At 43.3% G+C, this 27,791-nt stretch overlaps 1 protein-coding gene across 5 annotated transcripts in view; it reads right to left on the bottom strand.

The window, feature by feature from the left end:
* ARHGAP23 (Rho GTPase activating protein 23) overlaps positions 1-27,791 on the bottom strand; it is a 285,796-nt gene that overhangs the window by 58,867 nt on the left and 199,138 nt on the right. For all 5 annotated transcript variants that reach the window (XM_060780918.2, XM_060780917.2, XM_060780916.2 and 2 more), the window contains exons 5-9: positions 26,866-26,944; positions 18,894-18,948; positions 9,430-11,032; positions 6,099-6,254; positions 13-124 (exon numbers count right to left, since the gene is read on the bottom strand). In XM_060780918.2, coding sequence (XP_060636901.2) covers positions 13-124; positions 6,099-6,254; positions 9,430-11,032; positions 18,894-18,948; positions 26,866-26,944 — 2,005 coding nt within the window. The remainder of the gene's footprint in view (positions 1-12; positions 125-6,098; positions 6,255-9,429; positions 11,033-18,893; positions 18,949-26,865; positions 26,945-27,791) is intronic.

Here is a 27,791-nt window from a genome sequence, read left to right as displayed (position 1 = left end):
AAACACACTAACCTCAGAAACTTCCCCTCATCCCGAAATGTGTTCAGACCATCGTCACACGACTTGGAACGTTCTGTGGTTATGGCTAAGAGGTAGGAAGACCGGCGACTGGCTTTGATGTTGCCTGTGACAAAGGATGACAGAGGCATTTTGTTTAAGGAAAGCAAAGATGAACAGCAAAGGGTGAAGTGGCCAAATCGGGTGAAAATCCTGTGGCATCCAGATGTTGATGGACTTCAACTGCCAATAGCCCCAAAGAGCATGATCAATACCTCACCCTCTGAGGAAGCTTGCCATAGATGCAGGCGAAACGTCAGGAGAAATGCCTCTAGAACATGGCCATATAGCCCGAAAAAACCCACAAGAACTGAGCATGGTCAATACCCGTGAATGCTGCCAGCAGTAATTCAAAAACATCTGAAGGACCATGGGGTCCACAAGTTTGATCTAGTACACTGCTCTGCCTTTCCACAATCTGCTCCCCACTCTTCTCCCCATTCTTCTGCTTCCAAGCAAAGACTTTTTTATACAGATGAACCTCCTATAGCTAACCAATTTAATTTACCCTATGTGCTTTTACAGTGTTTTTAAATCATTGCAGGTGGTGCAATGGGTTAAACTAGGGGTCCTCAAACTAAGGCCCGGGGGCCGGATACGGCCCTCCAAGGTCATTTACCCGGCCCTCGCTCAGGGTCAACCTAAGTTTGAAATGACTTGAAAGCACACAACAATAACAACAACAATCATATCTCATCAGCAGGCCCACAGTTCCCACTAAAATACCAATAGGTTAATATTTGCTAAAATTGTTCTTCATTTTAATTATTGCATTGTTTAAAGGTGTTTTTTTTTTTTTGCACTACAAATAAGAGATGTGCAGTGTGCATAGGAATTCGTTCATGCTTTTTTTCAAATTATAATCCGGCCCTCCAACAGTTTGAGGAACTGTGACCTGGCCCTCTGTTTAAAAGGTTTGAGGACCACTGGGTTAAACCCTTGTACTGCTGACCTGAAGGTTGGCAGTTCAAATCCACAAAACAGGGTGAGCGCCTGCTGTTAGCCCTAACTCCTGCCAACCTAGCAGTTCGAAAACATGCAAATGTGAGTAGATCAATAGGTACCGCCTCGGCAGTAAAAGGTAAAAAGACGCTCCATGAAGTCATGCCAGACACACAACCTGGAGATGTCTATGGACAACGCAAGCTCCTCGGCTTGGAAATGGAAATGTGTGCCTCCCCCGGAGCTGGAGATGCGCACTGCCTCCAGAGTTAGAAATGAAAGGAGAAACCTTTGCCTTTGTCTGTGTACTTGTGTTTCATTGTATGTAATTGTAACAAGGTGCTGAATTTTTGCCTGTGTCTGTTTATATGCTGTAATCCACTCTGAGTCCCCTCGGGGAGAAGGGTGGAATATTAATGTATTTATATAAGTGACATCTGGCCACTTGGAGTGCCTCTAGTGTTGCCGCAAGAAGGTCCTCCATTGTACATGTGGCAGGGCTCAGGTTGCATTGCAGCTGATGGTCTGTAATTTGCTCTTCTCCACACTCGCATGTCGTGGATTCCACTTTGCAGCCCCATTTCTTAAGGTTGGCTCTGCATCTCGTGGTGCCAGAGCGCAGCCTGTTCAGCACCTTCCAAGACACCCAGTTTTCTGTGTGCCCAGGGTCTCTCATTCGGTATCAGCCACTGATTGAGGTCCTGGGTTTTAGCCTGCCACTTTTGGACTCTCGCTGAGATGTTCCAGCGAGTGTCTCTGTAGATCTTAGAAAACTATTTCTTGATTTAAATCATTGGCATGCTGGCTGATACCCAAACAGGGGGTGGGCCAGAGATATCACTGCCTTGGTCCTTTCACTATTGGTTGCTACTCCCCTGCAGATGTCAGGTGGTGCAATACCAGCTAAACAGTGCAATTTCTCCAGTGGTGAAGGGTGCAGCCACCCCGTGATAATGCGACATGTCTCATTAAGAGCCACATCCACTGTTTTAGCATGGTGAGATGTGTTCCACACTGGGCATGCATACTCAGCAGCAGAGTAGTATAGTGCAAGGGCAGATGTTTTCACTGTATCTGGTTGTGATTCTCAGGTTGTGCCAGTCAGCTTTGGAATATAAATAAAGTATGAGGATGATGATAATGATGATGATGATTATGTGTTATTGTTGTCACTGTTGTTGTTATTGTTAGAATCACAGACTCGTAGAGCTGAAACAGATGTTAGATTTGCCCATCTGTTAAGATCATTTAAAATTCCGATCCTGTCCTATAGGGTAATAGCTATCCCTCCTAAATTAGTGTCATCTGCAATTTGACAAGCATATCCTCTATTTCGTCATCTAAACCACTGATAAAGATGTTGAGTAGCACCCCACTAGTCACTTCTCTCCAAGATGACTAAGAGTAATTGGTGACCGCCCTTTGGGTTCGTTTAGTCAACCAATTATAAATCCATCTAACTGCAGCATTATCCAGCCCACATTTTACTAGCTTGTTTGCAAGGCAATTAAGATATGCTACATCCACAGCATTCCCTTCATCTTCTAAACTTGTAACATTTTTGAAAAAGAGGGATAAGATTAGTCTGGCATGACTTGTTTTTGAGAAACCCATGTTGACTTTTAGTGATCACAGCATTCCTGTCTTAAGTGTTGAGAGACTGTTTATTTATCTGCTCAAGAATCATTCTTGGCACTGATATCAGACTGAGTGGGCAGAAATTGTTTGGGTCCTCTTTTTTCCCATCTTCAAAGTTAGGGAAAACGTTTTCCCTCTTCTAGTTTGCTGGATTTTCTCTTGTTCTCCAAGATTATATTCTGAAACTCCTTCTGCCGGTACATTTAATTCATTGGCCTTTGGAGAGTGACCACTTATCCCATTTCTGTCTGCTCCATCTATAGAGTTGCCCCTATGATGCACTTTCCCCATCCTAAACTGAAAGCCTGCCCCACTGTTTATTCTTTTTGGTTCCCCTCAATTACATATTTTCTTTCCTATCTCATCCAGGGTTTTATCATTTTACCTCATCCATTTGGCCTGTCCATTCTGTTCCATTTTATATTGTGTTAATCTGTTTTATTTATTTTATTTTGCTATAGGACGTATTTTATTTTGATGTAATTTTTTGTTGTCTGCATTCTGTATTTTGTTGTATTGTATCTTTGGGCTTGGCCTCGAGTCCACTTTGGGGAGATGGTGGCAGAGTATAAATAAAGATTATTATTATTATTATTATTATTATTATTATTTACAATAACCAGGTATTTCTATGCTACCACTTTACCTATTCTGTGCTGCATTACTCTACAATTTTATTTATTTATTTATTTATTTATTTATTTATTTATGACATTTATATGCCGCCCTTCTCACCCCGAAGGGGACTCAGAGCGGCTTACAAGTAACACGTAAATACAATATATTATACTAGCTTTCCCCTGCCACGCGTTGCTGTGGCCCACTCAGGAAAATAAAGTAATGAGAAATTGTTGGTTTCTTATATACGTAATGTCTTTACGCTTATGGGTAAACAGTATTTCTTGCTAGGTTCTTGTGGGTTTTTTCGGGCTACAGAGCCATGTTCTAGAGGCATTTCTCCTGACGTTTCGCCTGCATCTATGGCAAGCATCCTCAGAGGTGTGAGGTCTGTTGGAAGTAGGAAAAATGGGTTTATATATCTGTGGAATGGCTGGGGTGGGGCAAGGAGCTCTTCCCTGCTGCAGTTAGGTGTGAATGTTTAGCTAATCACCTTCATTAGCATTTGAAGGCCTGCCTGAGCCTGGGAAAATCTGTTGCTGGGAGCTGTTAATCTGTGCCTGGTTTCTTCCTCTCTGTTGTTTAGCTGTTATAATTTTAGAGTTTTTTAAAACTGGTAGCCAGATTTTGTTCATTTTCATGGTCTCTTCCTTTCTGTTGAAATTGTCCACATGCTTGTGGATTTCAATGGCTTCTCTGTGTAGTCTGACATGGTGGTTGTTGGTGTGGTCCAGCATTTCTGTGTTCTCAAATAATATGCTGTGCCCAGGCTGGTTCATCAGGTGCTCTGCTATGGCTGACCTCTCTGGTTGAAGTAGTCTGCAGTGCCTTTCATGTTCCTTGATGCGTGTGTGGGCGCTGCGTTTGGTGGTCCCTATGTAGACTTGTCCACAGCTGCATGGTATACGGTAGACTCCTGCAGAGGTGAGGGGATCCCTCTTGTCCTTTGCTGAACGTAGCATTTGTTGGATTTTCTTGCTATTTCTTTGTCAGTGTTGTTGTGGAGATTGTCTGGTTTGCCTACTCTGGAACATGCAACATAGAATTGTCTTTCTTTAGGGGTCCCTTTAAAATCTATGATACCATATCTGTCATATACGTATGTATGTGTGTGAATCATATATATCTATCTATATCTATGGCTGGATGGCTCTTTGTCAGAAGGGCTTTGATTATATTTTCTTGCCCTGGTGTAGGGAGTTGGACTGGATGGCCTTAAGGCAGCATTTCTCAACCTGGGGGTCGGGACCCCGGGGGGGGGGGTGTTATGAGGGGGTGTTAGAAGGGTCACCAAAGAAAAACACAGTATTTTCTGTTGGTCCTGGGGGTTCGGTGTGGGAAGTTTGGCCCAATTCTATCATTGGTGGGGTTCAGAATGCTCTTTGATTGTACTATAAATCCCAGTAACTACATCTCCCAAATGTCAAGGTCTATTTCCCCAAACTCCATCTGTGTTCATATTTGGGAATATTGAGTATTCGTGCCGAGTTTGCTCCAGATCCTTCATTGTTTGAGTCCTCAGTGCTCTCTGGATGTAGGTGAACTGCAACTCCAAAACCCAAGGTCAATGCCCACCAAACCCTTCTAGTGTTTTCTGTTGGTCAGGGGAGTCCTGTGTTCCAAGTCTGGTTCAATTCCATCGTAGGTGGAGTTCAGAATGCTCTTTGATTATAGGTGATTATAAATCCCAGTAACTACAACTTCCAAATGACAAAATCATAATTTTTTGAGTGATGGTCACTCCTTGTGTAGTGAGATGTTTTGCTGCCAAATTTGGTGTGATTTCGTTCATCGGTTCTTTTGTTTTTAAGTTACTCATTATGCACAGAGCATTATACACACACACACACATATATATAACCATAGCACAATATTAATATTATATATTACATTGTACTATAACATTATATTGTAATATTATTAGTACTATTACATTTAATATAAAATATATAATTATGTTATTATTATAATATTATCACATATACAACACCATACGATACATATTATTAATATTAGTAATAGTGTTTTTTCTGTATTTCCTACATCTGCTTGCGAGTTAGATTATTTCTGACACATTTATAGGATAATGGCAACAAATAAACTAAATTAAGTGGATGTATGAGACATTTGGCTTTTGAAATTGCTCTGGCTATTTTAAACAGTGAAGGAGTGATCCTAGTCTATCTTTCAGTCTGTTTTTAAAAGTTTTTCTATAATCCAGTATAAATAATCTCATAGGCACTGACAAACTGAGAAGGAAAACAGTAATTCTCAGTAACACACTAGCAATTCTCTCACAGTACACAATCTGAGACTGACTGCCTTACAAGTCTAAGGTTTAAGACTGTTGGCTTTCAAAATCCTTTTTCCTCTGTCGTTGTGATTCAGCTTCAATGGAATTTGTTATAAAACATACCACTTGTCATTTTTTTCTTTCTTCTTCTAACAAAGCTAACCAATTTGGGGAGAACCATTCCAAAGCCAATTCTCCTTGCTTTAATTTCTATGCAGGCTCCCAAAGCCACCAAAATCTATGGTTTTGAAAGTGGAAAAATATATTGCAGTCTCTCCAGTTATGAGTACTATTTAATTATCTGCCATTGTGAGAGAGGCTATAAACATAGCCACTACTACAACACTATCGCTACTGTCACTGCAAAACTAAACATTTATGGGCTTATTTGAAATGCTGTCTTTAATTTTATTATAACACTGTCAATAGGTTAGATTCTCTCTTCAAGATTCGAATTTCCAGTAGGCTTACTAGCCCTTATCATCTTTTGGCCCTAAGGTCATACCCAAGCAGGCTAATGTTCAGACACTAAGGTTCTGGAAATACTTACTGCAATCCTGGGAATAATGGCGGTTGACAGCAAAGGTGAACGTTGGTGAGGAGGGACTATTAGAGAGTATAGGGGCAGAGTTCATGGCACTGGAAACCACAGAGGAGGCAGGGATGTGCTTTGCCTTCAGGTCAATACTGGGACTTGTTGGCTCATCTGGAACAACAAAGAACAACAAATAAATAAACAAATAATCCAATAAGTAGAGAAGAGCTAGGTTGGCCCAAGGCACTCTGCTTCCAGTAAGTAGTACAGTAGAAAATGGTACCCTCGCCCAGCCACCAATAACAAGGATGCAAATCCAAGCAATCTGTTTTTAAACTATAGTCAGAAAATCCCTTCAACCTAAATGCAATAATGCATTACAGTAAGACCCCCATAATCCATGGAAGATACATTTCCAGCAATTATGTGAAACTATGAATTTGACTGAATGCCATTAAATTGCTTCCTATAGAGCTGCTGTGGAGGCCCTAGAGCAGTGGTGTACGCCCTAGATCACTGGTTCTCAACCTGGGGTCCCCAGATGTTTTGGCTTTCAACTCCCAGAAATCTTAACAGCTGGTAAACTGTAGGCCACAACACCTGGGGACTCACAGGTTGGGAACCACTGCCCTAGAGTTTGCTACACAGGTATCCTCTCAAAATATTTGCCAGATCCCCTAAAGCAATTCTGTAGTGAGTTCTAGGGGAAGTATACCATAAAATGGCCTGAAGGACCTAGCAAATTTCTAAACACACCATTTTCCCCCTGGGTGTGAGTAAGCAAAACGGTGGACCTGAGTTCCACAGTTATAGGGGACGTCCTATACAATTTGCAAACTGCTTCTTTATCATGGTACTCATAATATGTTATTTAAGACTGCTCCCTCCATCTGGCTAAAGGAGGCACATTCATTTTTTGACAAAGTTTCTTAGATCAAAAAAATCTTCAAAAGCCAGCAGAATTCTCTATGTGCCCATTATTTTCCTTTCCTTCTCAAAAGAAGATGGATTAAACATTGCAGAGGATACTTCTCTAACAGATGGCAAGTCCCCCAAAAAACTTGGGCGCTCAGCTTTAAATGTTTCTGTCCAGGAAAGAAGGTTGATAATGAAAGAGGAATTGAGGGATGAAGGCAGGAAATAGGTGAGCATCTGAAATGGAGTCGGGAAGAACTGAGAAGGAGGATGACAACTTAAGAGGCTAACATGGTTGCTGATTCTCTACCTACATGTATTTAGGTTCTGGTTTGCACACTTTATGAATTCTCAGAACTCTCATTGGTGCTCAATAACTTGGACCAAGGCTCTCAACTCCCAAAAATTCTAACAGCTGATAAATCCTGAAGATCTGAGGGAAATCCAGGCAGGACTGTAGTGAGGGAGGGGGGGGGGGTGTTAGGGGTTCAACCCCCCCCCCCCCCCGAAATTTTTCAGGTTAAAAAAATAAACCAAATCCCCATGCTAAGTCTATGAGACACAAAAAACTGCAAGCACTATCTCAAGCAAATATTGACAATTTATTCACACTGTCATTACTTGCAGCAATAGCCAAAGCAGCGAAGCAACCAAGTTGGGGGGGAGGGGTGTTGAATGCTCTCATTAAGGAGGCCAGACTTGGTGGAGGTGGTTGACAGGCGCAGAGCTGCAGGCTATTGAAGGCTGCTCTGTCCCCTGCTGTGCTCTTTCCTTCAGCGTGAGCTAGGAGGCAGGTTTCAACACCTCCACCTGAAATTTTCAAACCTCCCCCCCAAATTTTCAATACTCCCCCCCCCCCCGAAATTTTCAACCCTCCCCGAATTTTTTTTTCTGGCTACAGCCCTGAATCCAGGTATTTTCTAAAAATTACAGACAGAATGCCTACTGTTTGCTTGTCACTATGCAGTTCCCACAAATACAAATGATAAGCATGATTAGGACTTTATAACACAATGTGGAAGTTAAACTTAGATATTTACTCCTTAGTCTTCCATTTGCATTTGGCTATCCAACCTTCACAGATATTCATGGGATTCAACTTATAAATAGAAATTGGTTGCAAAGAGACATATCAAAAAAGCAAAAACAATGGTAACTTATTGGTAATGGAAGAAAGTATCAAACAGAACCAGTGTCAGCTTCCTTTGGTCCAGGGAGATCTTTAGGAGCTTTAGGACCACCGATTTGGATTCAGATTCCACTAGTAACTGAAAGTATAGATAAGTGAAGGTAAAGGTTTCCCCTGACATTAAGTCTAGTCATAGCCGACTCTGGGAGGTGGTGCTCATCTCCATTTCTAAGCTGAAGAGCCAGCATTTTCTGTAGACACCTCCAAGGTCAGGTTGCCAGCATGACTGCATGTAGTGCTATTACCCTCCTGCAGAAGTGGTACCTATTGATTTACTCACATTTGCATGTTTTTGAACTGCCAGGTTGGCAAAAGCTGGGGCTAACAGTGGGAGCTCACCCTGTTCCCCAGATTCGAACCGCCGACCTTTTGGTCAGCAAATTCAGCAGCTCAGCAATTTAACCTGCTGTGCCACCAGGAAGCCGAAGTATAGGTGGTCAAATGCAAAAGTGGTGTACACCCTAGATCACTAGTTCTCAACCTGTGGGTCCCCAGATGTTTTGGCCCTCAACTCCCAGAAATACTAACAGCTGGTAAACTGGCTGGGATTCCTGGGAGTTGTAGGCCAAAACACCTGGGGACCCACAGTTTGAGAACCACTGCCCTAGATGGAAATGAAGTATACCAGAATTTTCAGGCCTTTTCACTTCCTGTACGGAAGATTTCTCCTTCTCCTTACACTTGTCCATAACTCTCTCTTCACCTTGTCTCATATCCAATGTAACAAGCTGAAATGTGAGGTTAAAGTCATGTTTCAGAATCATGAAACTGAAAGGATTTTTTTCTGCACAATATATTCATCAATGCTACTCCACAAACAATGGAGATTTCACTCAGAGTGAGGACCCAAGAAAAAGTCAAATGGTGTGCATTAAGGATTAGAATCATAGAATCATAGAATTGGAAGAGACCTCATGGGCCATCCAGTCCAACCCCCTGCCAAGAAGCAGGAATATTGCATTCAAAGCACCCCCGACAGATGGCCATCAAGCCTCTGTTTAAAAGCTTTCAAAGAGGGAGCCACCACCAATATGTAAAGTTGGTGGGGTATTCCTAAAATAGCCTAGTCAGCCTTGGCAGGTCCCACGATGGCTGGGTAATTCTGGGAGTTTTAATCCAATAAAGTAATGTTTTGAAGTTATGGGAGTCCAAGCATCCTAGTCCATTCTTCAAATTACCTCAAATATTTTCACTAGGCTAAAACTCGTTGGTACACTTACCTAATTTGCAAAGTCTACTTACCAATAAATGGGATGGATGCTAGCGAATCCTCTGGTGTAGCCAAAGGGGCCACACCACGCTTGTTGTCTTTACCGGCTACCTGCGCCGGTGGAGGCGGATCGCAGATGTCTGTTTCCTTCATGTCATCCGGAAAAACAAAATTCATCTGCCTTGCAGGAGGAGGCATTTTGCGTCCAGTTGGAGGCTTCTGCCGGAGAACTACTTCCTCCCTTCTCTCCTCAGAGTCAGGATGCAATTGTTCCGTAGGCTGAGGTGGAGAAGCCCGCTCCAGAGGTTTCGTGTCATTCTCCTGTTTGGCTGGTCTTTGGTCCACTGGGATCTCGGAGCGACTGCCCAGAAGAGGCTCTGGGCAAGGTGTGGGGGCACTGGGGAGCATGGCAGCGGGCAAAGGCCTTTCAACGTAAGGTGGCGTTGAGTGGTTTCCTTGCCTTTGAGAAAGATTAAAAGTTGGAAGATCACCAAAGGTAGCATCGCGGAATGAAAGGGCATGGAGCAAACCAGTCCGGCGCTGGAATGAAGGGCTATAGCTTCGGTAACCGATATACCCAGAGTCGTCGATGCTCTGGAGGTTGGGTTGGGAAGGGTGCTTTTGCACGTGTGCAGGAAGTGGATCCCTAGAAGAGGCAGAAGGGAAATAAGAACCAGGATGATTAGGCAGAGCTCGGTTAATTTGCCCGTGCCGGTAAAATCTGTCAGGTGGCCACATACACCTGTCATATCTAGGAGAAACCAAAGCGCCCTGCTCAAGACCTTCCAAGGATTGCCCATATTTCACGAGATAGTTCTCTGACCTGGCACGGTAGCTCCAGCCGTCATGGGCAGGGGATTGGATTAAGGTGTCCTGGGAAGCACTGTGAGGCCATCCCCGGGAGGCTGGTGCATCTCCCAGGCGGTCTTGCGAGACACTCCGGTAGCGAGGTGGCATGGCACAGTGTCGCTCCTCTGAAGAGCTGCGGCGTGGCACTTGGCTCGAGATCCAGTTGGACAAGGCCTGCTGGCATTCTAAACGACTGACAGATTTGGGTGCAGCCCCAATACAGTCCCGGGAGGGCCTGCCCTCGCGAGTAGTATCCTTCAACCCACCATGAGGGAGGTGGTCAGGAAGATGTTTGGGGGGCCCATAGGAAGCGTGGTTGGGCATAGAGGGAGCAGGTGGGACACAGTACCTTTCAGGTAAGGGGGTGGTTATAGGACCTGGGCAACTGCTATTGGAATAACGGGGGAAAGAGCCAGAAGGTGGGGAGGGTCTTGAGACAGGAACCCTCTGAGTCAATCCATACTGGACTTCCTCTGTGCGATGAGTGGGGCTGGAATGGTTGCTACTGAAGTTCTGTGTGGACTCAGGCCAAGCACTTGGGGGGCTTCTGTGGACTGCTGTGCTGTTTAAGGAAGATGAAGGGCCTGAAGATCCCGAGTGGTACAGCTGCCTGTTGTCCACCTGTTGTCCCTGGTAGGTCTCAGCTGCTGAAACATCCTGAGGAGAAGGTCTCGACTGGAAAGGGTAGGTTTTGCGAGGATAGCATATTGGTGGTGGTTCAGGGATGCTCTGGGCGCCTCCAGAGTATGGTTCATTGCCCTTTAGATAGGCATCTTGAGAATATGCCTAGAACGAGTGGATAAGAAAAGGGGAAAATCAGTAAGGTTGTAGCTGTAACTATATTATCTATATAGGCAAGAAGATTTAAAACAATAGATGAATGCTCTTTAAATCTGCCCTTCAAGACAGAGAACTGTTATGAGTACATGTAGCTTTGTTTACTAGCAACATGGCAGCTAGACCAAATCTGACCTGCCCATCAACAAGAGTGTATTGCAAGAAGTTGTAAAAATAAATTACAGAGAGGGTGCTTTGGGGAGAGGAGTTGTGGTGTATCAGCTCCCATTCCATTCTCAGACACTCTGTTAACACTTATTGAGGTGGCTGTGCTGCCCACGGGCTAGAGGTGGGACTCAAGTGGTACTATTTGGCCCTTGACCCTCAATCTGCTACCAAATGTTTGTTTTTTTTCAGTCTGGAAGTTATTTTCACACACACATCCCAAAAATCATCTGCAATGTGTTTACTCTGGGGGCTACGCGTCTGGTGGGGATGAGAGACAGGGCCTTCTTGGCTGTGGCCCTCGTGCCTGTGGAATGTGCTCCCAAATGACATAAGATCGGCCTCATCCCTCCTGGCTTTCAGGAATAAATTAAAATTGTGGTTTTGGGACCAGGCTTTTGGTCAACAGACATAATTAGCACTTTAGACGTACATTGACTGGAATGGAATGACAACACAGCTGATGAGACTTTTTTATTGGTTTAATTAATGCTTGATGTATTGTTTTTATTCATGCTCTATGTATTTTATCTATTGTTGTATTATTGTAATTGTTTATATGTAACGGCATCGAATCATTGCCATATGTAAGCCGTCCTGAGTCCCCCTTCGGGGGTAGAGAAGTGAGGGGGTAGAAATACCAGAAATAAATAAATACATACATGACCAGAATTTGATCATGGCAGCCACAACAGTATGGTGCAGCTGATGCAGGGATGGGAGGTGTCGAAAACAACTCTTTGATTCCTAGTACCTGCCCACCCTTACTGCAACAAGACCAATTGTCATTTGAGATGTGTGAACATTTCTTAGTGTCAACTTCATTACATTTCTCCAAATTCCACCTGAATTATCTTTGCATCTTCCCTTCATGTCCGACTGCAAGATCTTAGGTCTCTTAGGAGGATGGGATCTTGCATGGAAATCTGACTGCATTTTAATGCACTTTATATAATATATGCATTTTCCATTGACTAAAGCATACTTTCAACTGGATGCATATTTAGTTATTCAAATTATCACATTATTTTGTGCACTCCCTCTTTCTCTAAATCACAATAAGCTTTGCAAATGCACAGTTCTCTAGGTGAAGTGTGTTACTTCTTGAAATGAGTCTTAAGAATGGGAAAAAGCATCTCCCATTGAGATTATCAAATCCAATAACAGTTTTCCATTCCCCTTCTTTCACGTCCCTTATAACTAGCTGTCCGTCGTATTTTTGATGAGAAATATTCACTACCTTGCAACTCTCTGTACCCCTTTTCACCAACAGTATGCAGCTTGTCCCAAACTTAAGACTTTGGCATGCTTCTGTCTTTGTGCCACTTCTTCTTTGGCAAACATCACTGCTCTTCAGCTCCCTGGCTCTCATCCACTACCTTTAATCCATTCTGTATCCTCAGCCTTCGTGCCAATGCAGAACCCCCAAGTTCCTAGGCACAGTGTGAGATTTCTATCTCAGCCAAAACCGTCTTCCACTTCCCTTATGGCAACTTTGCAAACTCACAAGATCCTGTGCAATAATAGAAGTTCAACCAACAGCTGGTATCAAAGGGGTCTGCCAAGTTTTTAGCCCACACAGTATTTATACACGTTGTTCTTGTGTGCCTCCAAGTAATTTCCAGTTTATGGTGACCCTAAAGTGAATCTATCACAAGGCTTTCTCAGCAAGGGGCTTTTCCTTTGCCTCTCTCTGGGGATGAGAGAATGTGATCGGTCTAAGGTTAAATACATAATCGAGCAGGATTTGAACCCTGATCTCCAGAGTGATAGTCTAATGCTCAAAATACTATACCACATTGTATATATTGCATATGTCTCAGTTTGATGCTTCAAAGAAACAGAGCTAACATGTTACCTTAGCAAATGTATAGCCTCAAGTTTCTAAAAGTATGGATGAAAGTATGGTTTGGCTGGGGAAAAACAACCTGTCCTATGCCTCCCTCCCATCCTCCCATGGCCTGCCCACCTTTTCACTGATTCTGTGGATGGGCAATAGAGCAGACAGTGGGGGCATCAGCAAGTGACAACTGATACCAAGTGGGTAATAATTGAGCAGGAAGGTTGCCATAAATGGTACCTTGCCCAGACTCCCCCAAAACCTTAAGGGTAACACTGTTGAAAATGCACTTGTTAACTTCTGCGGACATCAGAAATGTGTCAGTGAAAATATATAATATATAAGAACAAACACCAGGTACGCTTAATCCCAAATCTGTCTCACTGAGATAAACAAAGATTATTTCTAGGTAAACAAGCATGCATAGGAATTAATCCTCATGTTTCAATATTCTCCCAGCACTTTTGTTTTCAACCATGCCAAGATACAAACCTGCCACTGAAGTGAAAAAGCACTTTTCCTAAATCACCTGATTCCCTTTGGTCATGCTTTGGAGGAAAGTTGGAATATGAAAATGGATATTTACCAAAGAGACAGTAGCAGCTGTAATACCGGTAAAAACTAACGTTGTTTGTTTTCTTTACAATTTTCTGTAAACTCCTACCGCGCAGGGAAAAAAAGATGGGGATCGAGAAAATGTTTCCCATGTCTTCCATTTGCAACAAAAACTGAGAAATGTATAGTTTTCCATCTCTTCACGGAAGGTGTGTGCGCGAAGAAAAGCTGTCTGACTCATGCTCATATTGATGTCCTGGAAACCGAAGGTTCAACATATACACAAAAGGGAAAAAAAACTGTCTCCCTGTTTGGCAAGCCTAGTTAAGATTTGGACCGGAGTGAAAAAGGAGGCAGATATACCTTCAGTCCATTTCACCTATTCAATTCAGGCATGTATATAGCTGCCTGAAACATGACAAAATCTTTGCTAAGTAGTAATAACGCCTGGACACTAAACTGAGAAGCAAAACGTTCTCCACTGCTCCCGTCACATACTGGAATCCTGCCTCCGTTAGATGAAACCACATTTCTGGCCAGGGACTTGCCAAGATCCAAAAAAGGAGTTGTGTTTGAAACAAGGCTCCAACTTAAAGGAGCAGCAAGCTCTCCCTTGTTAAAACAGTTGACGGTATAAGAAAGAAAGAAAGAAAGAAAGAAAGAAAGAAAGAAAGAAAGACAGAAAGACAGAGTTTATGTATGTCACCTGTGTTTGTGCCCTTATTAGAAAGCATCTTCTATGATGTTAATAAAGTTATCAGCCCTCCACCCCATCATGTGGAAGACTTGGGCTTCGTAACTAGTAAATTTCAAATATATTTGCAATCCTATGTCAAGATGTTGAAGGGGGTAACATGGTACCCTCTTGCTTATCAGACTTAAATTGGGCGCTTTTGCTTACCCACCACCCCAGTTCATGCATTCATGAACATGCAGAATGTCTTCTGTTCAGAAATAATGGGATCTTCACAATATAAAATGATTACCTTTGCCTCTTTTGTCGCTTTGTTTATGGTCCTCTATTTTTGTTGCAAGCTCTCTTTCTGCCCTCTTCGAAAAGACAGATTCTCCCTTTCCCCGAAAATCTCTGATGTCTAAGCTAATATTTCCTCTCTTTCTCAATCTTTCCTTTTAAGTTTGGTTCTTTTTTGGAAAAAAAATAGAATAAACTGGGACGTCCCAATGTGGGAGGGATGAAGGGAGCCGAGAATTCCTTTCTGTGCATCCTGTCAAGAGTCACTCTGTAACCCAGGGCACTCTCATTGGCTAGCCAAGCCGGCTTTCGCACCACAGGAATGCCGACACACCCCTGTGAGGCACCAGGGCAGGGGAAAAGAACCCACACAAAGGTTCCTTTGCTGCACAAGATGTGAAAAAGCAAAGCAAATTTGAGGACCAGCTCCTTGCACCTAGGCGGAGCATTACTGTGCAGCTATGATGCCTTCTGTCAAACTTCAGTAGTTAAGTAGGAGCTTTGTGTGCATGTGTGCCTGGCGACTCCCTGACAATCATAGGATTCTCTTAGGCAATGAATATTCAGAGGTGGTTTTGCCAATATCCTTCTCTCTAATATAGTCCACAGCATTTGGTATTAGTTGACAGTCTCCCATTTAGGTACTAATCAGAGCGAACCAAATTGGACCAGGTCCTTTAGGGCATTTTGGCCAAGCATGTGATGCTATTCCTCGAAAGCCCTGGGAAAACTCTTAGGTTGCAAGAACACGTGTGTTCTTGCCCTTGTGTTGCATCTCTGTTGCCATCTCAGAACAATTTGAAGTACTACTTTCAGCCTCGATGTTGTTGTTCATTCATTCAGTCACTTCCAACTCTTCGTGACCTCATGGACTAGCCCATGCCAGAGCTCCCTGTCAGCCGTCACACCCCCAGCTCTTCAAGGTCAAGCCAGTCATTTCAAGGATACCATATCTTGGTCACCCCCTCTTCCTTTTTCCTTCCATTTTCCCCAGCCTCTATAGCCCTAAAGAGTTTGAGCCTCAAATATTTCATACCAACCTACCTTACCCTATTCTGATGCCAGTGACTGTTGTCCATCTGTCCCTTCACTAACACCAAATATGTCAGACTATATCAGTTATCCCTTATCTACATGGAGCACTAGGGATGATACATGGCTTGTAAGCTTTATCAGTGTTCTCTAACATGCCATTAGTCGGACCCTGGAAAAATTACTTTTTTTAGTGCACCTTCCATCAGTTAGCATGATCTCATCCTTCCTCTCCCTCATGTACATATGTAACTCCTGTAAATTGCTGGTTTGTCCCTTTGGGAGAGAAACCCTATACTGAAAGAATTCATAAAGCTCTCAAGAACTGCCATTTTCAGACCTAAAAAGCAAGTTCTTTTCACCTTGAATAAAGTAGTAGGGTTTTCAGTTATATATTTAGGAGAGAAAAGAGAGAAAGCATGGTGCAACAGTTGAATGTTGGACTACGACTCTGGAGACCAGAATTCAAATCCCCATTCAGTCATGGAAATCAACTAGGTGACCTTAGGCAGGTCAACTTCTTTCAGTTTCAGCTGGAAGCAAAAGCAACCCACCCATCCCCATCCACCCAAATTCATGTATGTATGTATGTATGTATGTATGTATTTTCTATATTTATACCCTGTCTTTCTCAGCCCCGGGGGGGGGGGGGGACTCAGGGCGGCCTCACAACAAGCACCGTATGATGCCATCACCAACATAAAACATTCAACAAATACATTGAAACATTAAAACAGTTCATTAAAAACAATTGATTAAACACGCTAGTTAAATCCAAGTCTGGGTCAATTCATTGCTACGAGTTGCCTATCTTCTTTCCACTTGCTACTATTCACTGGTCAAATGCCTTTTAAAATACAGGAGGGAGGTGGCCAGTCTAATGTCCCTGGGAAGAGAGTTCCACAAATGGGGAGGCCACTGCCGAGAAGGCCCTGTCCCTCGTCCCCACCAATCACATTTGTTTCCAAGAAAAACCCATGATGGGTTCATGTTAGCATTGCCATAAGTTGAAAAAAACTTGTAGACATACAACAACAATTTATGAGGGAAGAAATATAAAATTATCTTTTAGTGAGACTTTTATACTGTATTTTTATCTATTTTGTATTTGGGTTGTTGTGAGTTTTCCAGCTGTATGTCCATGTTCCAGAAGCATTCTCTTCTGGAACATGGCCATACATCCCGGAAAACTCACAACAACCCAGTGATTCTGGCCATTAAAGCCTTCAACAATATTTTGTATTTTCTTATTTTGGCCTTTTAAACTGTATCAAAATGTTACAATATTAATGAGCAGCACAGGCAGACAAACCCCACAATCAAGTCCTGAACAGAACATTTGGGACAGTATTTAATATACAGTTTGTTGTATTGTTGTGTGTATATATATGAAGTTAAATTATAATTGCATCTGCAATATTCGATTATAGTTGGCTCCACAGAACCCAGGAATACAATGATTATTTCAAATTTTAATCAAGATGTGGGGAAAGTGTGGGATATAGTTCCATTTGCAAAGGAAAGAGAGAACTTTTCATGTGTCCTCCACGTCTGCAATTATCACAGCCAGCTTCATCCAAGCTCTTAATGTGTTTTCCAAAGGAAAACCTTACCTAATAATTGCACAGCATTTATTTTGGAATCTAACAATCTACTAAGAGATGTAACATTAGCAAGGACAGAGCAATAGAATATAGGCTAGCAACCTATTCGTAGTATGTATACACATTTGACTGGTGCAAATCTACTTGTAGGATTTGTACATAGAGATGTATCTTACAGTGTTGAAATATCTATATATAAAGATCTGTATCCATTCTTATCTCTACAAACACATAAAGAAAAGTCAGCTTCAGAAAGGAACTTAAGATCACAGTATTAGTGTAGCATTAATGCTTCCACTCCCAGCTGTTTTTCTTCTATAATCCTTCCACAGAATCTCTTTCTCAATGTATTTGTAAACACACAGAGCAAAGGGAGAAGCAGCCAATATGGTTAATAAGAACTGGAGTAGTGGCAGGCGTGGGAAAGACATTCAAATGCTGTTATTTCTCTAAATAAATGTAAATGTTAGCTAGCATGAGGGAAAACATTCAACCCTGAGGGACACCCCCGGCCAAGGAGTCGAACAGGAGTCCCCCAGCACCACCATCTAGGTCTGATCTTCCAGGAAGGACGGCTTGCTATCTGCCATTTGTTAGAGGCTTTGCCATAATTGTCTGCATATGTAATCCACCACCATCCCTGTTGTGTGAAGTTCTCACTGTGTTTGTGAGTACATTAAGAGAAAACCTATAAATAATTATAAGTAGCAAATAAATCAAGCATAAAACCTCCATGGACTTTGGATGAAAGTACATAAGACTGTATAACTGATGTTATTGTTTATGGTTTTATATTGTTGTTATTGTGATATTGCGGCATCAAATTTTTGCCAGTGTTAGCCGCTCTGAGTCCCCGCTCGGGGGTTGAGAAGAGTGGGGTAGAAATGTTGTAAATAAATAAATAAATATGGTTCCGGCCCACTTTACTTGTCTGAACGTATCTCCCTCTACGTTCCGCCTCATAGTTTAAGATCTACTGGGGAGGCCCTGCTCTCGGTCCCACCGGCTTCGCAAGCGCGTCTGGTGGGGACGAGGGACAGGGCCTTCTCGGTGGTGACCCCCTGCTTGGGGAATTGCCTCCCCAGCAAGATTAGATCGGCGTCCTCCTTCCTTTCCTTTAGGAAAAAACTAAAATTGTGGTTTTGGAACCAGGCCTTCGCCGAGTGAGCACAACAGCACCAGGGACTTCGAACCGGACTATACGACTGTTATGATAATTTGGAAACGGCTATGTGATGTAATTGGAAATGGCTATGTGATGTGATTATTTAACTAATGTTATTATTATTTTTAAGTTTTATATATTCATGGTTTTATATTGTTGCCTATTGAGATTGTGGCACTGAATTGTTGCCTATGTTAGCCGCCCTGAGTCCCCCCCCCCCCCACGGGGGGTGAGAAGGGTGGGGTAGAAATGCTATAAATAAATAACTCATTCCAAAGCCCCTTTCCCTTTTGAAAAAGCAGCCATTGGGGTTTTGCTCTATATGCATGTGAGTGTTAGTCACTGAGTGTAGTCAAGTGTAAGATATAGTGGGTTGGAACCTCTGCCTTCGTAATAAAACACTGAGACATTTCAGTAAGTTTGAGCTGCTGTGCAGTCACCTGGAAAGCACCCCTTGGCACTGGCAAAGCACTCACCAGTTGCAGAATATCCTCATCTTTGGGCATAATGGAGAGTTCCAATGCATCTTCACTGTAAAGAAGGAAAACAATTTTGGAAAAGATTAGGTTTGAAAAAAAAGACCTTCTACATGACAACACAGTATCATTTAGAGAATCTGTGGCCCTCCAACATTCGCCTTATTTGACAATTTCCCACACTCTTTGGGCTGATGGGAGTTGGAGTCCATCAACATTTGGAAGACCATAGGTTTTCAGGCTCTGCTTTAGCCAACACACATATACATATGCTCAAGACAAGCCTAACCAGAAGGGACTCCAAACACAGCACAATTGACCACATTTTAAAATAAGCAAAGAAACACACACTGTTGTCTAAAGCCCTTCTCCACTCAAAGTCCAGAGTTTAAAATGGCCCAAGTACATCACGGTTCCCAAAGTATTCCAGTTCTTGTACGCCTTTTTCAAAATCAGTACAAAGGGCATCAGGGACAAGGAAGAAATAATTTACAACAGAGCACTTAAAGGAGCCATATTGCCTCCTTTAATTACACAGTGACATTTTGCTTCATGAAAAATAGTCCCAGAAAGCTTCAAGTACAAAATAGGGAAACGTGGCCTCATCAACTCTTTCCCACCTTTGAGCAAGAACATACATTTTTCTATTCACGCCTATTGAGTGTCATTCTATTCAATAATAGAGACCTGGTTGGACGAGGTGGGGGGTGTAAACCTTTCCCAACTGTGTCCACCAGGTTTTGGAGTGCATCAACAGGCCAGACAAGGGGGGCGGGGAGGAGGGGTCGCAGTAGTCTTTCGGCAATCCATCGCCGTGACCAGATGCGTTGTCCCACAGGCTTCTGGGTTTGAATGTGTCCACTTGAAGGTGGGGAGCCGTGACAGTGTGGGGTTCCTGCTGGTGTATCGCCCACCCCGAGATCCAGCAGCTTCCCTGTCTGAGCTAGCGGAGGTGGTCTCCAATTCGGCCTTGGCCTCCCAGCGCCTGGTGGTGCTGGGAGACTTTAACATCCACGCTGAGACCACTCTATCTGGCGCAGCTCAGGACTTTATGGCCACCATGACGACCATAGGACTGTCACAGATAATATCTGGCCCCACTCATCAAGCTGGACATACTCTCGACCTTGTCTTTGTGGCGGACAACAAAATGGTCAGAGTGGAAGATCAAAACATCCTTCCAGTGTCATGGTCCGACCATCATCTGATCACTTTTAGACTTGCTGCGACCCTAAACCTCCGCAGGGGTGGAGGACAAATTAAGATGGTCCGCCCTAGGAGACTGATGGATCCGGATGGATTCCTGAGGAATCTTAGGGTTCTTCCTGCCTTGGAGCCTGGCGATTCTGTCGACGCCTTGGTAACTCTCTATAATGGGGAGATGGCCAGGGCGTTAGATACGATCGCACCTGAACGCCCCATCTCGTTGCGTCGTGACAGGCCATCTCCTTGGTTTACCGAGGAGCTGGCTGTGATGAAGCATACGAGAAGGGGGCTAGAGCGCAAATGGAGGAAATCTCGAGATGTATCTGATCGAGCACGGGCTAAAGCCTCTCTTAAGGCATACTCCGTGGCTATACGGGTGGCCAGGAAATCATTCACGACCGCCCGTATTGCATCTGCAGCAAATAGATCATCGGAGCTGTTTCGGGTCGTGGGAGAGCTCCTCCACCCTCCTGTGGTGGAGGAGGTCCCTGACGACCCTGCAGCTCGGTGTCGCGATTTCGCACACCATTTTGCAGGTAAAGTCGCCCAGATACGTCTTGAGCTCGACTCCAATTTCATCGCAGTGCCAGGAGAGGTGACGGAGGCACCTGCTTGTCCAATCTTGTGGGATTCTTTTAGGCTTGTTCTTCCTGAAACTGTAGAGGAGATTCTTGGGGCTGTGAGAGCGACCACCTCATCTCTAGACCCATGCCCATCTTGGCTCATTAAATCAGCCAGAGGGGGGTTGCTTGACTGGTTTGTACCGATTATCAATGCATCGTTGGAGCAAGGAATTTTCCCATCTAATTTGAAGCAGGCTGTGGTTCGCCCACTCATCAAAAAAGCTTCCCTTGACTCCACGGTGCTGAATAACTACAGACCAATCTCCAACCTCCCCTTTTTGGGTAAGGTGCTGGAGAGGGTGGTCGCCTCCCAGCTCCAGGGTTTCCTTGACGACACCAATTACCTAGATCAGTCACAGTCTGGTTTCAGGCCTGGTCATGGCACCGAGACAGCCTTGGTCGCCTTGGTGGATGACCTCCGCAGAGAGCTGGACAGGGGGAGTGTGACCTTGCTGGTTCTCTTGGACATCTCAGCGGCTTTCGATACCATCGACCATGGTATCCTTCTGGGTCGTCTCTCCGGGATGGGCCTTGGGGGCACGGTTCTGTCGTGGCTCCAGTCCTTCCTGGAGGGACGAACCCAGATGGTGAAGCTGGGAGACGCCTGCTCTGACCCCTGGCCTTTGTCCTGTGGGGTCCCGCAAGGCTCTATTCTGTCTCCCATGCTTTTTAATATCTATATGAAACCGCTGGGAGAGGTCATCCGGAGTTTTGGAGTTGGGTGCCATCTCTACGCAGATGACACACAACTCTACTACTCCTTTCCACCTAATTCCAAGGAGGCTTCTCAGGTGCTAGACGAGTGCCTGGCCGCTGTGTCGATCTGGATGAGGAAGAACAAGCTGAAGATCAATCCTGACAAGACAGAGGTCCTCCTGGTCGATCGTAAGCCGGACCGGGGTATAGGGTGGTCACCTGTGTTGGACGGGGTTACACTCCCCCTGAAGCCTCAGGTCCGCAGTTTGGGTGTCCTCTTGGATTCTTCGCTTACACTTGAGGCTCAGGTGTCGGCGGTATCCGGGAGGGCCTTTGCGCAACTGAGACTTGTGCGCCAACTGCGACCATACCTCGTGAAGGCTGATCTGGCCGGGGTGGTCCACGCCTTGGTCACCTCTAGAATGGATTACTGCAATGCGCTCTACGTGGGGCTACCTTTGAAGACGGCTCGGAAACTGCAACTGGTTCAGCGTGCAGCAGCCAGGGTGCTAACCGGAGCTCATTATCAAGAGAGGTCTACCCCTCTGTTTAAGGAGCTCCACTGGCTGCCATTCATCTTCCGAGCCCAATCCAAGGTGCAGGTGCTCACCTATAAAGCCCTGAACGGTTTGGGACCACCCTACCTGCGTGACCGTATCTCCATCTACAAACCCACACGCTCGCTTCGATCATCTGGGGAGGCCCTGCTCGTGATCCCACCCGCGTCGCAGGCGCGCTTGGTGGGGACACGGGACAGGGCCTTCTCCGTGGCGGCCCCCCGACTTTGGAACGCCCTTCCAAAGGATCTCCGACAGTCCCCCACACTAGCAGTTTTCAGAAGGAATCTGAAAACCTGGCTGTTCCGTTGTGCCTTCCCGGATTAAGAATCCCCATCCCAAGTCCTAGTAGCACTTTAGCACAATTAATACTGCTGCACACCGTACTTTAATTCCTATGCCCCTCCTGCCTTTTTTCAGCACTTTTATCCATGTACCCCTCTCACCGGCCGAACCAGTTTTTAATATGTCTTGATGTATTGTTATTGCTGTTTTGCTAATTTTTGATTTGTTTCGCTTTGATGTTGATTTGCTTTGTTATTACTTGTCATGTTTTCTATTGTATTGTGTGTTGTGGCTCCGGCCTGTGTAAGCCGCATCGAGTCCTTCGGGAGATGCTCGCGGGGTACAAATAAAGTTAATAATAATAATAATAATAATAATAATAATCTTTATTTATACCCCGCCACCATCTCCCCCAACGGGGACTTGGATCGGCTTACATGAGGCCAAGCCCGAACAACAAATTACAATACAATAAAATACAAATCCTATCTGTTCTGTTTTAAGATATCTGAGGAAAGGGCTTTCTTTCAGACCTACCACCACCAAAAGTGAAGATTCACCAGAGAGCCTTCTCGGTGGTGGCTCCCAGGTTACGAAATTTGTTTCCACAAGATACTTGGTTGGTCCCCTCTCTGCTCTCTATTCACTGGCAGGTAAAGACCTTCTTTAAACAGATCTTTAAGCCCCATCTACACTGCCATATAAAATCCAGATTATCTGATTTGAACTCGGTTATATGGCAGTGTAGACTCATATAATCCAGTTCAAAGCAATATGGATTATCTGATTTGATAATCTGGATTATATGGCAGTATAGAAGGGGTCTTATTTTTTAACTAACAGGAAGCATTGGTTTGCTGTAAGTTTTTTGGGCTGTATGGCCATGTTCCAGAAGCATTCTCTCCTGACATTTTGCCTCCATCTATGGCAGGCATTCTCAGAGGTTGTGAGAAAGCATTGATGGGTGTGCTGAATCTTAACGTGTTAAGTGTTTTTAATGTGTTGTTGTAGGTTTTTTGGGCTAAATGGCCATGCTCTAGAAGCATTCTCTCCTGACATTTCTCATGCATCTATGGCAAGCATCCTCAGAGGTTGTGAGGTCTCTGAGGATGCTTGCCATAGATGCAGGTGAAACGTCAGGAGAGAATGCCTCTAGAACATGGCCATATAGCCCGCAAAAAGGTACAACAACCCAGTGATTCCAGCCATGAAAGCCTTCGACAATACATTGAGGATCCCATTTTGGTTATTTTCCTACTTTTATTTTGTTTTCATTAAACACTACAGGCAGAGTTGCTGTTTGGCATACATAGACTAATTCAGTGTAATATGTTCATTTTGGCCATGAAAGCCTTCGACAATACAGTTTTAAATGTGTTTTTAACTATTCTAAATTCATGTTTTTAAGTGGATGACTGTTTAATGCTTTTCTAAATATATATATGCATTGCAGATCGCTTTAGATATACCATGAGTGGCAAAACTGAACGTTTGGGAGGGGAGAGAAAAATGGGATATCAGCACTGGGGAACTTTAGTGCCCTTCCTTTGCTCCCTAAAGCCATTTGCTACCTTAGTTGCAGCAAAAGATACTTTCCCATCACTACTGCTGAAAAAATATTCCAGCTGTTGATCTGGTAGGATTTTAGAAATAGAATAAGAGATATCAGCTTTTACTTTGCTTCAGCCTGCAAAATATCATGGGCCAGCCCTGCCACTCAGCAGCAGCCTCTGTGGGTCACAAGAAGCCTTTCTTGGGTCTTTTAAGAAGGATCCTTTTCACTGGAAATTCCAGGGGTTGGGTCTTTTCCCTGACGAATGGGATGACGTCAAATCACACGTTTCCTTTTCTCAAAGTTACCAAGGAGATGGCTCGGTTAGACATGAGTCAGTAACAGCCGGTTGGCTCTCATAACTTCTAGACTGAGGTTGAAATTGTAACCAGGGAACTCCTTGGCACACAGCTCCCATTATAAACCATCAATTCAATGAATAGTTCAAAATAGTTAACAGCTATTTAACCGATCCACGCATTGTCCTTGCTGTGGTTATCTAGTTTCTCCCTTCCTAGAATTTTCCTCTTGCTCCTCCTCCTTTTTCTTCATATTTTACTTCAGTTGGGGGAAAAAAACAACCACCTCTTTTCTCCAAAAGTGGATTGTTTTTCTCTCTGTGGATTTTATAGCAACCAGGCTTTCTGGGTCTTTCCAGCTCCAATTTCTTTCATGAGCTACCTGCCAACTGGGAATAAGGCCACAAACCAGAAAGGAGGGAGGAGGAACCTCCATATCAAACTTTTCCATAAATTCTGCATCAACACTGATGAGCAATATTTTAGTTGTTTTTTGCTGCTTGTCTGAAGAGTTGTCATGTATTTGTTTTCAGCTGGTTAAGTTATGATTTCCCACAAGCCATTGATGCATCTGGGCTGGGTGTGTGTGTGTGTGTGTGTGTGTGTGTGTATATATAAAAAAAATCCCCAGATGGATTGATTTCACTTTGCACGTTCCCCGCTGACTATATTTAGGTCCCTTTCTCAGGTCAGGTTTGGCTCCCCACGTCCCATACGCAATTCTGAAGGCTAATTAGACACAGAGAGTTCAGAGCCATACAACCAAATAGGACAAAGCAGTATCTTCTATCATGTCATCCTTTTCCTTGGGTCAAGAATGACAAAAGTTTTTAAATACTGCTCATTTGGGAAACAGGTGCATAAGAACATGGGGTCTCTTCCAACTCTATGTTTGTATTATTCAATAATAATAATAATTATTATTATTTATTTATTTATTTATTTATATACTGCTCTAGCTCCCCGAGAGGACTCAGAGCAGTTTCCAAGTAACATTATCAATACATACAGAGTAAACAACATAACCATAAGATTAACAAAACTATATAAGCATAGAAATTGTTGCCATAGCACATATATATTAAAAGTAATCCTGCCTGTTCAAGGCTATTTAAAAAGCCAGGCCAAGATTAATGCAAGTTCAAAAATTCTAGGGGGCCCGGGAATTAAGTGCAGTGCTATAGCAGGCAACAACAATAATCGGCATGGGTCTATGGCTGTTCATTTCCGGGGCCTATTAGAGGAAGTGACCTGGGTAATTGGTAGGAAGAATAAGGTCATATCCAAAAATGTCTAGGGCTGAGCTAGAACTAGTCATTCTCAAAGGCTTGTTGAAACCACCAGGTCTTCAAGCTCTTAATAAAGGAGGGGAGAGATGGGGCCTGTCTAATTTCCCTGGGGAGGGCGTTCCAGAGGACGGGGGGCCACCACTGAGAAGGCCCTTTGTCTTGTCCCCACTAACCGTACTTGTGACAGTGGTGGGAGCGAAAGGAGGACCTCCCCAGAAGATCTTAGATTTTGTGCCGGTTCATAGGAGATGCGATTGCGGAGATAGGCAGGAACTCTCTGCCCCGGATTGTGGTAGAGGCTCCTTCTTTGGAGGTTTTTAAACAGAGGCTGGATGGCCATCTGTTGGGGGTGCTTTGAATATGTTTTTCCTGCTTTTTGGCAGGTGGTTGGACTGGATGGCCCACGACGTCTCTTCTAACTCTATGATTCTATGTGTGTACCCCTCTCTCTTTCTCCTCCTGAGAGATCATCCTTTCTACAAAAAATTGCATATAATCCCAAACCCAAAGTTCTTAAGTAATTAAAATGTTGATGAGATACAATACATTGACTTTATTATATGCTTGTCTAATGACCAGTGAGGGGCAAAATGGGCAGAGGAAAAAAACTAATACAGCAAATGGACTCAAAGCAAGAATAGTGTACATGTGAGGTGAGGAAGGGAAATCTGGCAAGAACATTGTGACAATCACATTTGCCCATTTTAAATTAAAATAAGGGGAAAACTTGTGTCCCCCACCCCAAAAAAATCCTAATTAAATCATGTCTGAAATTATATAGGCATCTTTTGAATATATCTGATATGGTAATATGTTGACTTTGAAATGTGTGCATTCAAAAACACAATATAGAGATGTTTTAAAAATTTTATAATAATAATAATAATAATAATAATAATAATAATAATAAAATCTCATTTGCTGTGACATATTATGTTTTCATGTAAGTAAAATAATAATAATAATAATAATAATAATAATAATAATAATAAATCACACAGTCCTAGACGCTTGGGAAGTGTTCGACTTGTGATTTTGTGATACGAAATCCAGCATATAGATCTCATTTGCTGTGACATACTGTGTTTTTGCGTCAATAAAATAATAATAATAATAATAATAATAATAATAATAATAATTCATTTGTATTCCGCCCTATCTCCCCTAAAGGACTCAGGGCGGATTCCAACAAACAAAAAAGCACAGAAGCAAACATTCAATGCCTCAAATGAATAAGCAGTGATTTTAAAACGTTTCTTCTGCAAATGTACAAGAGGAAGAAGAAGAGAAACCAGTTCGGCTGAAAGGCTGTGATCGTCAGTCAGAGTCACTTGTTTGTTTTTATGGAAAACACATGAAATTTTCAGATACCTGACAAGTATGTATAGATACATAGTATAGTGGTGCTGAGAAATCTGTGTGATAAAGTTGAAGTGATTGTAAGAGGTGGAAAATAACTACTCACCAGTTCTGTATGAGGCCGATAACTTGCGAGTAGGTTTTCCCAATGATGCTTTCACCATTCACTTTGACAAGACGGTCTCCTACAAAAGAAAACAGGAGTTAGTGACAGCCTTGTCAACATAAAAGTTAGTGGGCAGCAAATGATTTGTATGCATTTTGTTTCTTCTCCTAGCATTGAAAACAAAGGGGGATGAGGTAAGGGCATACCATTGTCCTACGGTATTTGTATATATGGATTCAACCAACCACGACTTGAAAATATTTGGGGAGAATTTCCAAAAAGCAACCATAAGTCAAGCCATTTGCTGACGTATAGACATGCCCTTCCTGCCATTTGTTTATTTATCGTGTCAGAAGCAACTTGCAAGTACAATTAAAATACATTTTTTAAAACTTGGCATTATGCTAAATGTCCTTTGACCAGAAGCTGGCCACTTGGAGTGCCTCTGGTGTCTCTGGGAGAAGGTCCTCCATTGTGCATATAGCAGAACTCTCAGGTTGTGCTGTAGTCCTATGGTTTGCTCTTCTCCGTACTCGCATGTCGATAGATCATCATGCTCTTTCTAGCACTTGTTGGAGTTGTTCACCGTGTTATAGAAGGGGCACCATTTCACTATGCTATTGTATATAATGGGAATTGAGCATCCACAGATCTAGGTATCTACTGTAGGTCTTGGAAACAAACCACAGTGGATACCAAGGACCCTGTGTGTGTGTGTGTGTGTGTGTGTGTGTGTGTGTGTGTGTGTGTGTGTAAGGGGGAGAATATCTAAAATAAGTGAAAGTCATTTTCATGTATTACATATGAAAGGCCATGGACTAACTAACACATGCTACAAAACACATGAATTCTGTGTCGATCACGACAAAGAGTTGGATTTTAAAACCCACAGCTCAATTGGCACTTCACAGACCAGACTTCTGGGG

This window comes from Anolis sagrei, chromosome 6 (genome assembly GCF_037176765.1).
Source record: "Anolis sagrei isolate rAnoSag1 chromosome 6, rAnoSag1.mat, whole genome shotgun sequence".
Taxonomy (NCBI): domain Eukaryota; kingdom Metazoa; phylum Chordata; class Lepidosauria; order Squamata; family Dactyloidae; genus Anolis; species Anolis sagrei.
The sequence above is the reverse complement of the archived record's forward strand: the minus strand, read 5'-3'. Positions and strand labels throughout refer to the sequence as shown.